This window comes from Bubalus kerabau, chromosome 11 (genome assembly GCF_029407905.1).
Source record: "Bubalus kerabau isolate K-KA32 ecotype Philippines breed swamp buffalo chromosome 11, PCC_UOA_SB_1v2, whole genome shotgun sequence".
Taxonomy (NCBI): Eukaryota; Metazoa; Chordata; class Mammalia; order Artiodactyla; family Bovidae; genus Bubalus; species Bubalus kerabau.
In genome coordinates, this window is record NC_073634.1 from 13,328,937 (window position 1) to 13,344,254 (window position 15,318).

General features: G+C 48.0%; 1 protein-coding gene across 1 annotated transcript in view; it reads left to right on the forward strand.

Moving 5' to 3' along the window:
- SLC4A5 (solute carrier family 4 member 5) overlaps window positions 1–15,318 on the forward strand; it is a 118,027-nt gene that overhangs the window by 21,062 nt on the left and 81,647 nt on the right. The window contains exon 4 of the mRNA XM_055539584.1: window positions 7,558–7,687. Within this exon, the coding sequence (XP_055395559.1) occupies window positions 7,558–7,687 (130 nt within the window). The remainder of the gene's footprint in view (window positions 1–7,557; window positions 7,688–15,318) is intronic.

Consider the following 15,318-nt stretch of genomic DNA (forward strand, 5'->3'; position numbering starts at 1 on the left):
GCCTTCAATTTTTCCCAGCCTCAGGGTCTTTTCTAATGAGTCAGCTCTTCGCCAAAGTATTGGAGCTTCAGCTTCAGCATCAGTCCTTCCAGTAAATATTCAGGGTTAATTTCCTTTCAGATTGATTGGTTGGATCTCCTTGCAGTCCAAGGGACTCTCAAGAGTCTTCTCCAACACCACAGTTCGAAAGCATCAATTCTTCGGTGCTCAGACTTCTTTATGGTCCAAATCTCACATCCATACATGACTACTGGAAAAGCCATACCCAGCTCCATTTCCTTGTTCACGGCTTCTTTCTGCTGAGGCTGGTCCCTGCTGATATACTCATGAGTGTTAAGCAGTGAAATTCATTCACCTGGAGAATGTTTATTGAATGCCCATGCTGTGAACCCTTTTCTGGGGCCAGTAACACAAAGCAAGACAGACCTTGACCTCACTAAGGTGGGTGTCCAGTGACTCATGTGGAGCCTGGGAGAGAGTGCTTCTGAGAAGACTTTGAGCTGAGGACCCCAGGCCCTCACACTGACTTCCTGGTGGTCTTAAACACCTCCTGGGTCTTCTAGGAGTTGAATACCTGCAGGTTGCAGTCCAGTTGCAATCCAGGTGATTTTGTGCTTTGCTCAACTAACTGGACAGGTACCCACCTCCCTGCCATCAGTAAAAGCACAATTCTCTTTGCTTCTTTTTGTGTGTTTCCTCAAGCTTGGTCCTGCCAAAGTTGGATTTCTCCCAGAAACTGCTAGTTTAGTCCACTTGGGCCATCACTGTGTAACTGTTGCTGTGAGCTCTCGACCAGAGGGGCTCTTATCTGCAGCCTCTCTCATTTGGGGATGAATTTGCGTGTGGGACGTGGAGTGCATTGGAGATGCAGTGAAACCCTGAGGCATGAACCCAGCACATCACTAGTTTTCTGTGGACCCGAGGGAAGGAAGATGGGGAGGGGTAGCATGGGAGTAGTAGTGTTCAGAAGTGAGAAGGATTGAGCTCTTGGAATGTTATGAGGGAGGAAAATGTCAGACCTGTTGGTGACATCAATCATAGCAATGTTTACTGGGTGACTGGCATATGCCAAGCACTGTGCCAATCATGTCACATACATCATCTCATTTGATGGTCACCATAATCCAGTAAAGCAGGGGTGACTATTCTCACTTTATAGATGGAGAAACTAAGGCTCAGTCTGCTGAATGCTTTGCCAAGATCCCACTGCCAGTAATTATCAGAGTCGGGAGTTGAACCCAGGTCTGAGCTCTTAAAGCACCACACGAATAAAGAGAATCCTCTGGCGTCCTTGGTGATCTCTCTGTGGGTGTTCCTCTGGGGTTTCGAGATCAGACACAGCCGCTGACTCAGTGTGGCGTGCAAGGTCTGCCCAGCGGTGTTCAGAAGGAAATGGGCTGGTGCCAGCCACAGTGCAGTACAAACAGTAGCCTGAGACCCTTTAGGGGCCCATCTCCTCACTGCCCTGCCCTGCCAAGGAGCCCGCCAAAGCAGGAACTCCTTGGTGGTGGCACTTGCTTGGGGCGTCCGACCTAACCACACAGCCCTGAGCCTCTGCTGCTATGTTCTCGGGTTTAAAGTGGGCACGCTTGATCTTTGAGTCTCGGCCTGAAGATGTGGTAAGGGAGCCAGTGGCAGAGGCAGGGGGTTTGGGGGTTGCAGTGCTGGGTGAGGGTGTCAGCAAACTGCTCTCCTCTAGGCTCCCCTAATTAGGGGCCCAGTTGGGCCTTCTGTGCTATAAACCAGTTCTCAGATTTCTCATCCGTGAAGTGTTTGGATTCAACCACCGCTCAGCTTTCTCCCAGGTCTGAGACTTGGCAAACTCAGGGTTCAGAGCTTCTTGGAGCAGCAGCCACTCATGACCTCTAATCAACCTTGGCACATTCTAAGTACTCAGTAAGTACTTGTTGAACTGAACCCAGGAGATTAGGAGTTTCTCAGCAGAGCAAAATAATTCCCCAGGGGGGTTCACCACTTACCCTGAATGACCAGTTCCCCTGTCCATGGGCTCTCAGAAAACACCCACCAAGTGATATTTGGCATTTTGTCTTGGAAGCAGACTTAGATGGAAAGGATCAGGAGTTGGGGAAGGGGAGAAACCAGCTTCAGGGGACATTATTGACCAAGGGCAGTTGCTGTGAAACCTGAGACCCCACAGCACCTCTCCTCATACCACCCCACCTCCACCCTGGGGCTGGAGGACTGAGAGAGGCTGGGCCAGGACCTGCTCCAGCCAGCTCACCTGCAGCCAAGGCCCTAAGGAAGTTCCGGGGAGTCTCAAGGAAAATCCTACCTCTGCCTTTATAAAGGGGCCTGAGGAGAGGTGCCCGGGCTCCCCTAGGGCCCCCAGGCTTGGCGGGAAGGGCTCATGGGGGAGGGGGCAAAAGGGCAGTCCTGCCAGGCCTCTCGGCGCCTGCAGGTGCCACCCCCCTGCTGCTGTGGAGACCTGGCTGCCTGCGAGAGGTTCTGCTCGGCCACCGAGACCTTCTCTCCCCAGTGCATCTGAAAACCTTAGGGTCTTTCCTCTCTTGCTCACTGCTCACTTGCTCTCTCTCTGTCTCTCTCTCGGTCTCTCTCTCTGTCTCACACACACACACACAATTCTCCTATACTCGGAGGATCTTTAATGCACTCTGGATAGTTTTTCCTCTCACGTTTACTACATCTTCTCACATAACGCTCTCCCCACTTCCCCAGTCTTTCACATATTCCTTCTCTCTCTCTCCCTGTCCCTCCCTCTCTCTCTCCCTTTGCCTCTCCCTCTTCTCCTCTCCCCTCACTTCCCCTGGTGCTTAACTGGAAACAAAAGTGAGTTTGTTGAGCCCTGCTGGTGGGGAAGAGGAGCCAGCGGCAGCAGCCAGGGTGGCAGCAGTGGAAACAGGCTGGGGCCAGAGGCAGTGTCCACAGCCGGAGACCCCAGCGCCCAGCTCTTCCGGGCAACAGGTAATGCTTCAGACAGAGCTGGCTCAGGCGTCCTGCTCTTTGTCCTGTCTCATCCTTTCATACCAGCTCCACTTATCTGCCTTCTAATTTGGCCTTGAAGGGGGAGGGGGATTGAAGATTTAGGGAATGGCAGGCACAAAAGGTCCAAGGAGTCACGTGCTCTCCTCCTCAGAGAACTGTGTGTGGTCTGATGTGGCTGAAATCCAGGACATGTGGGGTCAAGCAAGGGTAGCTGAAGTTAGAATATACAGGGTCCAGGGTGGCTGGGGTGTCTGGATGAGGAATGTGACAGAACCTACCCAGGCAGGTTTGGGCCAGATCCATGATGGATGTTTTGAGCCATGTCATAGACCCTACGCTTTAGATCCTAGAGAGCTATTGACTATTTTTCACCTGAAGAGTAACATGACCAAATATACATTTGAAGAAAGTAGTAGTTGAACTTTCATACCACGGAGAACTGGTTTACCCTTTCAGAATAAAGCAGTCCTAGCCTTCTCCCAATTTAAGGAAAAAATAAGGTTATTTGTTCAACTGTTAAATTTTCTTCTATAAAATTTCTGTAAACCTTTGATGCCCGCCAACAAGTATCAATAATCAATAAAGAGGATGTAAGTTTAAAGTAGTAGAAAAATTCAGAAGTAAAAAATCATTTAAGTAAATTCAGTTCTTTAAGCTACATACAGATAAATTGGTAGTATTTTCTGCTAGTAAAATTATTTCTAACTCATATGCACAATATTTTATGGTGCTGCCCCCCTGCCCCAGAATACCATGACTCCCAGGAGTGTGCCAAAGGAGCAGGTTTGAAATGCCTTTAAAGCTAACTCTCCTGCTATCTAGGGCACGGGATGGATGGGGCAACCAGAGACAGTGGGAGCAGTAGGTGGTTCTTGTGCTGACAGGAATATGAGACAATAAAAACCTGAATAAAGGTGGTGGCAATGGTGGGGAAAGGGAAGGGAGCCAAAAAAATAGTCAGGAAGTGAGTGAAAGAAGTTAGTGTCTGATTAGACATGGATGATGAGAGACAGGAGGCTTCAAGAGTGAGCCCCAAATTTCTCCTCTAGATGGCTGGATAGCTAGGGGCACCATTAATCAAAACAGAGGAGGATAAGGCTGGGGTGACAGAAGAAGAGAGGCAGAGCTATTTTGAATATGTTGAGGCTGACTTGAGAAGACTGCCAAACTCCCAGATGGAGCAGTACAGTTCGCCGTTGGAAACGCTCAGTACAGTTAGGACCTAGAGACGCTGGTGACCTTGGTTATAGGATGATGCCAGAAAGAATATGAGATGGTCCAGGAAGAGTGTAGAAAGAGGGGAGACAAGAAGGCCAAGGAGGAATCCTGAGGAAGATCAAGATTTAAGTGAGACATGCAAGAGGTGCCAGGTAAGGACATTGAGAAGGAGTCCTCAAAGAGATAGGAAAAAATATCTAGAAAGTACTGCCTTAAAGCAACCAAGAGCATTTCAGTTCAGAGGATGCAGTCAGCATCACTGATATCCCAGAGAGATAAGCCAGACCATAGCTTCAGAGTGCTGTTGATTATTTTATTTTTATTGACTTACTGATTTGAGAATGAGACAAAAAGAGAGACCTGAGAACAGAGTTAAACTTGGGTGCTTAGCATAAATGAGATTAGCAGGGTACAGTAGGGAGTAGTAGGGACTGTGGCAAACGAAAATGCACATGCTTATCTGTCACCAGCTCGAGCTGATTGTTGCCAAGTAGAAATACGGGCACTGTCACCAGGGTGTCTGGATTTTCAAGAAAGGTCTCTAGATTTTTGCATGAAACCTCATAATTCTTTATGTTAGCAACAATTAAAAAAAAACTATTATAGTCTATGAGAGCTGAATTAAACACATCTTTGTGCTGCCAGTTTAAAATCTCTGCCTTAGTCAACGTCCTTAGTGTGGTGGGGATGAACCAGTTGCAGCATATTGGGAAGTGATTGGTAAGGAGGAAGGAGAGACCTTCCTCCTTAGTGAGTGTTAACCACCTCTTCAAGAAGTTCAGGTGAGAGAAGGGAAAAAGAGAACAGGATCAGGTAGGAAGAGCTGTTTACAGGCTGAGAGGAAAAGGGTGGAGGAGAGAAGGTGAAGACCCAGGTAAGGAAAGGCTGGTTGAATAAATAAGAATCCAGTAGAAGGGAACAGATAGGGCCAGAGATGGGCTAGAGGAAGAATTCTTTTGTTCAGAGAGAGACTGCAGCAATGGTAAGGACACAGAAGGACTGGAAGGGAGGTAGTTGATGGATTTCATGCCTGGAGGCCTTATTTTCTAGGTGAAGTGGGGTAGGAGATGCATCAAGAGGCTTGCTTAGAGGGACATGGGAAAGGACACTGACGAGAATGAATGGAAGTGACTGTACTTCTGAGACCTGGTAACAGTGGGAACCCTCGTTTGTACAGCTGGGTGGTTTTATGCAGAGGGGCTCATGAGCCTGGGTGCTAGCGCTGATGGCAAGGGGAATTAGCACCTGTTATATTCCAGGCCCTGTGTCTTGTGTATTATTCTCCCTATCTGATTTATTGGGACAACAACCTTGTTCGCTCAGATTGAATTCACTCCTGAGTAAGTAGCACCTCTGAGATTCACACTGACATCTAGCTAGATTGAAAACCCAGCGGGCGCCTTGCATCCACCATACCATTGTGTACCACGCTGCCTCTCCCTGCACCCCAGGACACACCTGCAGAGGTCAAGACTGGGCCAATTAGTTCTTGTTTGGGCATCAGCTGTCTGGTGTTACTGGAAAGTCAAAGAGTAAGAGGGTAGAGTCTGTGATGAAACAGTAGCTAAAATTATTGACTGTTGGGAGTCAATGGGGAAATAAGGGAGGGCCAAATGGGATGATAAACTGAGGAAACAGAGAAGCTTGGAGGGAGAGAAAGACTTGATGAAGCCCAAAGACAGTCAAAAGCAGAGACATTACTTTGCCTGCAAAGGTCCATATAGTCAAAGATACTGTTTTTCCAGTAGTCGTGTACAGATGTGACAGTTGGATCATAAAGAAGGCAGAGTGCCAAAGAATTGATGCTTTTGAAATGTGGTGCTGGAGAAGACTCTTGAGAGTCTCTCAGACTGCAAGGAGATCAGTCAATCCTAAAGGAAATCAACCCTGAATATTCATTGGAAGGACTGGTGCTGAAGCTGAACCTCCAATACTTTGGCCACCTGATGCAAAGAGACTAAAGAGACTCTTTAGAAAAGACCCTCATGCTGGCAAAAATTGAGGGCAGGAAGACAAGGGGGTGGCCAAGGATGAGATGGTTGGATGGCATCACTGACTTAACGGATATGAGTTTGAGCAAGCTCCAGTAGTTGGTGAAGGACAGGGAAGCCTGGTGTGCTGCAGTCCATGGGGTCACAAAGAGTCGGACATGACTGAGCAATTGAACAGCAACAGCAAAAGAGAGTCAGTGAGAGACTGAACCAGGGCAGAGGCAATGGAATTGGTGAGGAAGAAAAGGATTCTCAAAAACTTTTAATACAGCAATGGAGCTGAGAGAAAGAGGTGGGATGAGAATGATCCAGGGTGTCTACCTATGCAGTTGGGTAGATGGCCATGCTTTTGATGTCACATGATATGTGTCTCTGGCTCTGGCTTACCATGCTCTGGGTACCCTGACCAGCACGCTCTACCTCAGACCTTAGGCGTACTCTCAGCACTTGTAGAAGTGGCTCATTCTCATTTTTCAAGTCACAGGTCAAATATACCCTCCTCAGAGAAGCCTTTCTTGATCTTGCTATCTAATGTAGCTTCATGGTCTTTTCTTTTTTTTTTTCAGAACACTTATCACTGCCTGCAATGACTGTTTATAGATTTGTTTACTTGTTTATTGTCTGTATCTGCCACTGGAGAGGCTCAGGAGATCAAGGATATCTGGGCCTTCTTCACAGCTTTGCTTCCTTGCACCTAGACCAGTGCCTTACACATAGTAGACATTCATTAAATATTAAGCGAGAGAAAGAAGGAAGGGAGGGAGCATGGGAGAGAAGGAGACAGGGAAGACTGGAGAAGTATGTTTGGGGAAGGGTATGTGTTCTGTGTTTGAGTGCTGACCTGAGGTGCCTGAGAGACCCCCAGAAGGCAACACCCCCTGGGCAGCTGGAAAGCAGACTGGAAGGTCAGGGACAGACTGTCATCTTGCCCGTGAAGAAGGTGGGCCCACACGGCACACAGGTGCAAGCACATCCTTTCACAGGGCTGATCGCCCCTTTAAGGCCAGTGTGGGAGGTGACTCTTTGGGGCCCAGTGGAAAAGGGATCCCTCCATTATTCTGAAGTTGGGACAGAGTTTTTCTCACCTCCTTATCTGTTCTGTTCCCTATCCTTACTGCTGCCCTGGCTTTGGCCATTTTCCATCTTTCTTCAGTGTCGACTACAAGTCCCTGGAGTCTGAATACGTACTAAATCCTCTCATCTCTTTTATCTGGGAGAATATCCCACCCACATCCACCCACATCCAACTCTAGCTTCACCCAGAAGGTGGACTTAGTCTTACTGAATAGGAAATACTTTCCCCTTGCCCTTGGCTCCTGCTCCATTTCAAGGGCCTCCACCTCCCATAGGGCACTCAGCAGAGCTTGCTGCCCTCCTTTTGCAGGGTCTCCAGCTGCTGAGCAGCTCCAGGACATCCTGGGGGAGGAAGATGAGGCTCCCAACCCCACCCTCTTCACAGAGATGGACACTCTGCAGCATGATGGAGACCAGATGGAGTGGAAGGAGTCAGCCAGGTGAGTCCCTCCCTGGAGGGCGGCAGAGGGGGGCTTCCCACGGCAATCTGCCTGGGCCCAGGCTGAGCTGACCAGGGGCACCTTGAGTCCTGCCAGGGCACTGCCTGGCCCCCAGAGACCCAACTACCTGCCTTTCCTTGGTGTCCAGAATTGGTGTGGACACTAAGGAGCAAACAGAAACGTATGACTGTTTCATCCTTGAAGAAATGAAAATCCAGGTGGGAAAGTAGAACAGACACCCGTGAAACCATGAGAGAATAACACAAGGGCATATGTCTTTTCACGTCAAACTAAATGTTGTGAAAGGGAGAACACCAAGCAGGCTGGGATAGATGCAAGTGCTGCCTGGAGGAAGGTGAATGTGTCCTGGGAAAAATCCAGTTGGGCGCTCCAGTGGGCACTGAAGCAAAGGGACTTGGTAGAGTTTGCGGCAGGACAAGCAGAGTGGACCTATAGAGGCGCATGGGGATCAGAAGGAGCTGTGTGTCGGGGCGACAGAAGAGAGAGCAGAGCCAGACGGCTGGAGGGGACCCACACAGTGAAGTCACGGGAGCCAGCAGAGAATCAGGGTAAGGAATAGTGCTGACCGTGCCCCGTGCCTGGGGCACAAAGGCATCTGAACTAGATCGATAAGCAATGCCAAATGCTGCCCAGGGCCCAGGGAGAAGGCAGGATATAGGAAGGGGCAGCAGGAAGGGCTGGCAAGAAGAGGAGGAGCCCTGGGACAGAAGTTGAGAGTCTGGAAGACAGAATATAACAACATTCTCCAACTTTTTTGTACTAATGCCCCCACACCCAAATTTGTAATTAAAATTAACTTTGCTCAAATAGAATTAAATAATTTTTCCTAATGAGAGAAATGCAATGCTAAGAAATTATATTTTTTCAGGTAGGGTTGAGCTTTGGAGCCCTACAAACAATATTTTAAACTTTTTTGCTCTCCTAAGCATGCATTTTTGCCCCCTGGGGCTGATATTGCCCCAGTTGAGAATGCCTGGACTTACTGCCAGCTGTGCCCAAGGTGGCTCTGCCTGGGGGCCACCACAGCACCCAGAACCTGGCAGCTGCCCCAATCAGAGCCTGGGCCCCATCCTCATCTACCAAACTCACTCACCTCAGTAGTTGTTCTATAGAACGAAGAGCAGATTTTGATATTGCCAAGCTTCACCCCCTCAAGTCTTTCCTGGGAGGAAAAAGAGGCCATTGAGTGACTAGCAAATTCCTGCAGGCCTCAGAAGCATTGAATTCCTAGCCTCATGGCTGGGCCCAATCCCTGTCAGGAAGGTATGGAGCCTCTTCTTATCAGCCCATTCAAGGAGCCCTTACGACATGCTAACAATTCACAGGCTCCTCTCATTCAATCTGCACAATAACCCTGGGGAGGCAGGAAATATTATTATCCTTATTTCATAGTTGAGGATAGTGAGATTAATAGTCAGATCAATGCAAGAGTCAGAGCATGCAGGTAGCCAAGTCTGGATGCCAGTCCAAGGCTGTCTGAGTCTCCAACTTGAGTGCATAGGCGCTTCTTCATGTTTTTCCCATTTTCCCAGCCACCTCTCTCCCCTTCCTTCAACTTCTAGGGACTCTGTTCTGATTTCCAGGGGAGGACTTAAGTCTGGAGGGAATTTGACTGCTGTGAGAGATAAACAGGGACAGCCACAGAGCCCAGGACATCCATCTGGGGCTGATAAGTGAGGGGAGGATATTTCAAATGCCCAGGGCCCAGTGTGGGCTACTGTGGCTTAATGCCTCTGAAGGACTTATAACTCCCTGGGCAAATGCCTTTCTTGTCCAAAGTGGGGCATATTGAGAGAACAAAAGTTGAGAAAGGCCTTCTCCAATGCCCAGTAGGAAGAGGGTGACTTCTCCCCATCCTGGGCAAGGTGTGCATTCAGAACCCCTGGCAGGCCCCCATGAGTGCCTGTCACTCGCACACACAGAACCTTTTCTGAGAAGGCCTGGGGCCCTCAGACACATGGCTGTTGCCATAGATGAGATACCCAGTTTCTAATCTGAGTGTGGAGCCTTAGAGCCTTGCACACTATAGACCCTGAAAGGAAAGTGATAAACTGTAGATAATGATGTTTGTGGAAGAAGGCCCCTTATGAAATATAAAGGGGCCTGACATTGCCGTCTGCAATGGGTGTGGGTGTTTCTCCACAGGCAGCTTTCCAAGGACAGTATTTGAAGAGACTTGAGAAGGACCCCCAGTATAACCCGAGCAGCTCCTCACACCCACAGTGAGAGGAACCTGGAGGCAGGAGGAAGTCTAACAGCTGAACCCAGTGCCAGGCTGATGGAAAGAGTAACATCTTGCGGGTCATTTTTGAGGAAGGAAGAATTCAGGGGAGAACCACTCAGTCCTCCTTATCTTGAGCTCCTTTCTCCACCCTTCTTGCCATTCCCTTCTCCAGGGGATCTTCTCTGTCCAAAGATCAAACCTGCGTCTCCCACATTGCAGGCAGATTCTTTCCCATCTCTCCAGCTCACCCTGGCTGGTTTGCAGCTCACTCTTGGAGGTCTGGGCAGAAGGCCTCTGCAGAGGTCAGAGACAAGATTTGGTTGCTGGCCAGCCAGTCCAACTTGGCCTGGACAGCGGTACTAGAGGCTCCTCCTGGCAGACTGCAACAGGAGAGGTGTGTGGGGGCCTGTGAGGGGCCTGTCACCCCCACCAGAGAATGGCAAGAATTGCCCTCAGCTGACAGGCTGTGCAATCTACTCAGGAAAGCCAGAGGTCTCAGAAGTTTTCAGAATCTAAGAACCAGCAAATCCCAGTGGGTTCTGAGCCTCCTTGGAATAACAGGAGAAAATGATAGGAGGCAGGAACAACCCCTCCCATGGACACTCAGACCCTGAGAGGGTTGCAGGTCTGTACCCACATCAAAGAGATTGGGGGAGGGCACCCTTTAACAAAAGTATTTAATTTGTTGGGAGAGTGCTTGCTTTATTGAGTTAGGAGATTAACAGATGAAAATCTCAAATCCGCAAGGAATTTTCCCCAGCACTGCTTTCTGGGGGTTATTAATTTAGGGGGATGTTTTGGGCCCTTAGAGAAGGAATCACCACTGGACAGATTTAAACGGCTTTTTGAGCTCCGCTGAGCCTGGTCCCTGTGTGGATGGTTGGGAGTGTGCATGTGGGCGTCATTTCTAACATGATCAATGCTGGTAGGTCAGGCTGTTAATAAAATAGATTTTTATTAAGTTTGTCTCTTTAGGGTTCCCGGGAGGGGAGTGCAGCTGGCTCTTTGCTGATACTGACCTTGCCTGAAGGGAGGGTTGGATGGGTGGGGTTGGGGGGACTCCCTCACTGTGAGCAAACAGTTTACCCAGGATTCTGTTGTCTCTCAAGCTTGGATCCGCCTGGCCGCAGGGGAGGAAGGGAAGGAGGATGATCTGAGCTGGAAGCCAGGCAGCGCGTGGAGGGGCTTTTGGGGTTACTCAAAAAATAGACATTGGAGCCTTCCCTGCACTCTGAAAGCGAACTCCAGATCCAAGTTGCCTCTGACCTCAACTCAGCAGACCTGAGCTGAACTTGCCAGAATGTTCTTATAAGGCACATACGCTTTGAAAATATTCCTGCCATGATCAGGAAAAGGCAGAAAGAGGGGCAGGAGAAGTAGGTCGGCTTAGTTGCGTCAGACCAAATCAGTACATTTTCAAAAGCCCTGAATGGTTCTCCACACACAGGCAGAAATGCTTTCTCACTCTGTACCTGATGGAAAAGGAAGCCTGAATTTTTTTTCAACCCTGAAACTGCTCCTGCTTACAGCCTTGTAGAATGTTCTCCTAACATCATCTGCCCTCTTCGTCTGCACCTCAGTCCTCTGGTCTAGCCACTCACCTGGAATCACCCTTAAAGGGCCTAAGATGCCCTCTCTATGTAGAAAGCAGAGGAGGGAGCTGAAAGTTCTTAGCGCAGATATCAACAAATGTCACTCATTCATTCAACTACTATTTAGTAAGCATTTACTGTAAGACATGAGCCACATGCTTAGAGGTCCAAAAAACATGGCAGATGCCATGCCTGTTCACTCAGACTCTCAGTCTAATGGAGCCCGCAGGTAAATAACTAGACACTTGGTGATGGGGTGCTAAGAAAGTGCAGTGTAGGGGCGCCTAACCCAGACAGGAGGGATCAAGGCAGGCGTACAGGAAGAAAAGCTGTTCACATAGACCCCTGAAGGGCGAGCCAACGCTGGCCAAGAGAGGGCACAGAACGGGGACGAGGCCCCCGGAACAGGCGGAGCAGAAACAGGGCAGAAGTTCCCCGTAGCTGCCCTAGATAGAGTGGGTAATGATGCGGCCCCTGTGCAGACCATGTTGTGGAGTTTGCACTTGATGCTGAGAACTTTGGAGGACCACTGTGGGGTTTGGGCTGGGAGAGGGACAAAACTGTCTGCTTGAGAGAGATCACTCAGGCTTCAGTGCGAGGCAAGCCTGGGCTGGTTAGGAGGCTGGTCCGGGGAGAAGTGATGAGCTGATGAGGTGAGGTGGTTCCCATCTGAATCAAGATGTTGACAATGGAAATAGAAGGTGTGAACTTGAGACACATTTTTTGATATATATGTGTGTGTGTGTGTGTGTGTGTATATATATATATATCTGCATTTCCTTTTAAATATACTTTATTTAAAGCAGTTTTAGATTCACAGAAAAATCGAGCAGAAGGTAGAGTTCCCATGTGTCCCCTGCCCCTACATATTCATAGCCTCCCCCATTATCAACATCCTCCACCAGAGTGGTGCATTTGTCTCTGCTGATGAACCTTGCTGTTGTTCAGTCACTAAGTCATGTCCGACTCCTTGCAACCACATGGACTGCAGCACACCAGGCTCCTCTGTCCTCCACCATCTCTTGGAGCTTGCTCAAATTCAGTCCATTGAGTCAGTGGTGTTTTCTAACCATCTCATCCTCTACTTCCCCATTCTACTTTTGGCTTCAATCTTTCCCAGCATCAGGGTCTTTTTCAAGGAGTCAGTTCTTCACATCACGTGGCCAAGATATTGGAGTTTCAGCTTCAGCATCAGTCCTTCCAATGAATATTCAGGGTTGATTTCCTTTTGGATTGACTGGTTTGATCTCCTTGCAGTCCAAGGGACTCTGGTCTTCTTGAAAATGCAATTCAAAAGCATCAGTTCTTTGACATGCAGCCTTCTTTATGGTCCAACCCTCATATCTGTACGTAACTACTGGAAAAACCAGTAGCTTTGTTGCTTTTTAATACTCTGTCTAGATTTGTCGCAAATTTCTTTCCAAGGAGCAAGTGTCTTTAAATTTCATGGCTGCAGTTAGCATCTGCAATGACTTTGGAGACCAAGAAAATAAAACCTGTCACTTTTTCCCCTTCTATTTGCCACTAAGTGATGAGACCAGATGCCATGATTAATGCTGAGTTTCAAGCCAGCTTTTCCACTCTCCTCTTTCATCCTCAAGAGACTCTTTGGTTGCTCTTCACTTTCTGCCATTAAAGTGGTATCATCTGCCTATCTGAAGTTGTTGATATATTTTTGATGAACCTAAATGGACATCATTACCACCCAAAGTCCATAGTTTACATTGGGGTTCATATCTGTTACTGTACTTTCTATGGATTTGGATAAACGTGTGGTGACATGTATCCACCATTTTACTATCACATGAGGTAGTTTCACTGCCCTAAAAATTACCCATGTTCTGCCTATTCATCCCCTTTTCCTTCTTAATTTTTGGCAACCACTGGTCTTTTTATTGGATTTGAAACATATCTTAATAGGACTTAATGACAGATGGCATGTGGGAGAGAAGGATAATCAAGGAGATGCTCAGGTTTCCAGCTTGAGCAAGTTGTTAACTCATGGTCTCAATTTAGGAAATACAAGAGGAATAGTAAGGTTTTGTTCTGTTGGGTGTTTTCTTTTCTTTAGGGGAGGTTGGTGATGAGTTCCATTTTGAACATGTTATGTGTGAGGAAACTCCAAGTGGAGATGTCCAGCAGATCACCATGTAGACACAGAGGTCTGGAGTTCAGTAGAGAAGCATAGGTTTGTGAGTCATCAGAATCTAAATGGAAATCAAAAGAAAGGATAAGGTTGTCCCCAATGTCTATGAAGTGAGGAGAGCACCCGGGACAGAACCCCCAGGAACAGTAATATTTGAGATGGGCACAGAAAGCAGAACCCACAATGGAGACTGAGAAGGAGCAGCCAGAGAGGTCGGAGGGTGAATGAGAAGAATGAGAAGAGTGAATGAGAAGAATGCTGTGACCAGGAAACAGGGGCAAGATGGAGGAGTGGCCAAAAAGTGGTGGGAGAACTGCAGAGTACCCATCGGATGAAGAGACATGGGGCCAGTCTCAGGGGAGGGGATGGGGACAGAGGGTGGAGAAGAGTCAGGAGGACCAAGGCAGGTTCTTTTGGATGGTTCTTCTAATGTGCTTGTCTGTGAAGGACAGGAGGCTGTCAAGGCGAACATGGGATCACGGAGGCTTTTGTTATTTGAGAGAGATCGGAGCATATTACATGCTGACAGAAAGGGTCCAGATGAAGGAGAGTGGTTTAAAGATTCAAGAAGCAGAGAGGACGTGCAGAATGGAAGGCTCAGGGCCCAGGGCACAGTTTGGGAGCTCCCCGCATCAGGAAGCCCGCTCTGGCCCCTATGACAGGCCTGAAGGTGCAGAGAGCTGAGCAGTTGCAGCAAGGTTTGGGGGCTCTGGGCAGGTATGGAGAGTTCTGAGCTGATGATTCCCAAACTATCTCTCATGTGGAGAGCAGAGTAGAAGAGCTGACTGGAGGAGTTGCAGGTTGCCACGTGGTCCTGAGGCAGGTAAGTAGCTCCAGACACTGGCTATAGTGGAGCCACTGCATGGAGATTTATGGTCAGAGGAAAGATTTTTAAGACTGTTTGACTCTGACTTGATGCTTATCTCCTGGTCTGAATAATCATACTATTCATCATTATCAAGCTACTTTCAGTAGCTCAATAGATACATCCAATATCTAACATGGTCCTTCCTTCTCTCTCTACTAGACGAACACTGATATCTGATGCTTATGCTATGAAGTGAAGTGAATGTGAAAGTTGCTCAGTCATGTCTGACTCTTTGCAACCTCATGGACTACACAGTTCATAGAATTCTCCAGGCCAGAATACTGAAGTGGGTAGCCTTTCCCTTCTCCAGGGTATCTTCCCAACCCAGGGATTGAACCCAAGCCTCCCACATAGAAGGTGGATTCTTTACCAGCAGAGACACAAGGGAAGCCCAAGAATACTGGAGTGGGTAGCCTATCCCTTCTCCAGCAGATCTTCCCATCCCAGGAATCAAACTGGGGTCTCCTGCACTGCAATTGGATTCTTTACCAACTGAGCTATCAGGGAAGGACTAGCTGGGAAAAGTGATTTTTTTTTCTTCCAGTTTTATTGAGATATAACTGACATATAAGTTTAGGATATAACTGACTGAAAAAGTTTAAGGTATAGAGCATATTGATTTGATTTACATGCATCATGAAATCATGATCACAGTAAGTTTAGTGAACAACAATCATCTCATAAAAATTAAAGAAATAGAAGAAAAAAATTTTCTTGTGATGAGAGCTCAGGATTTACTCTCTTAACAACTTTCATATGTAACATACAGCAGTGTTAATT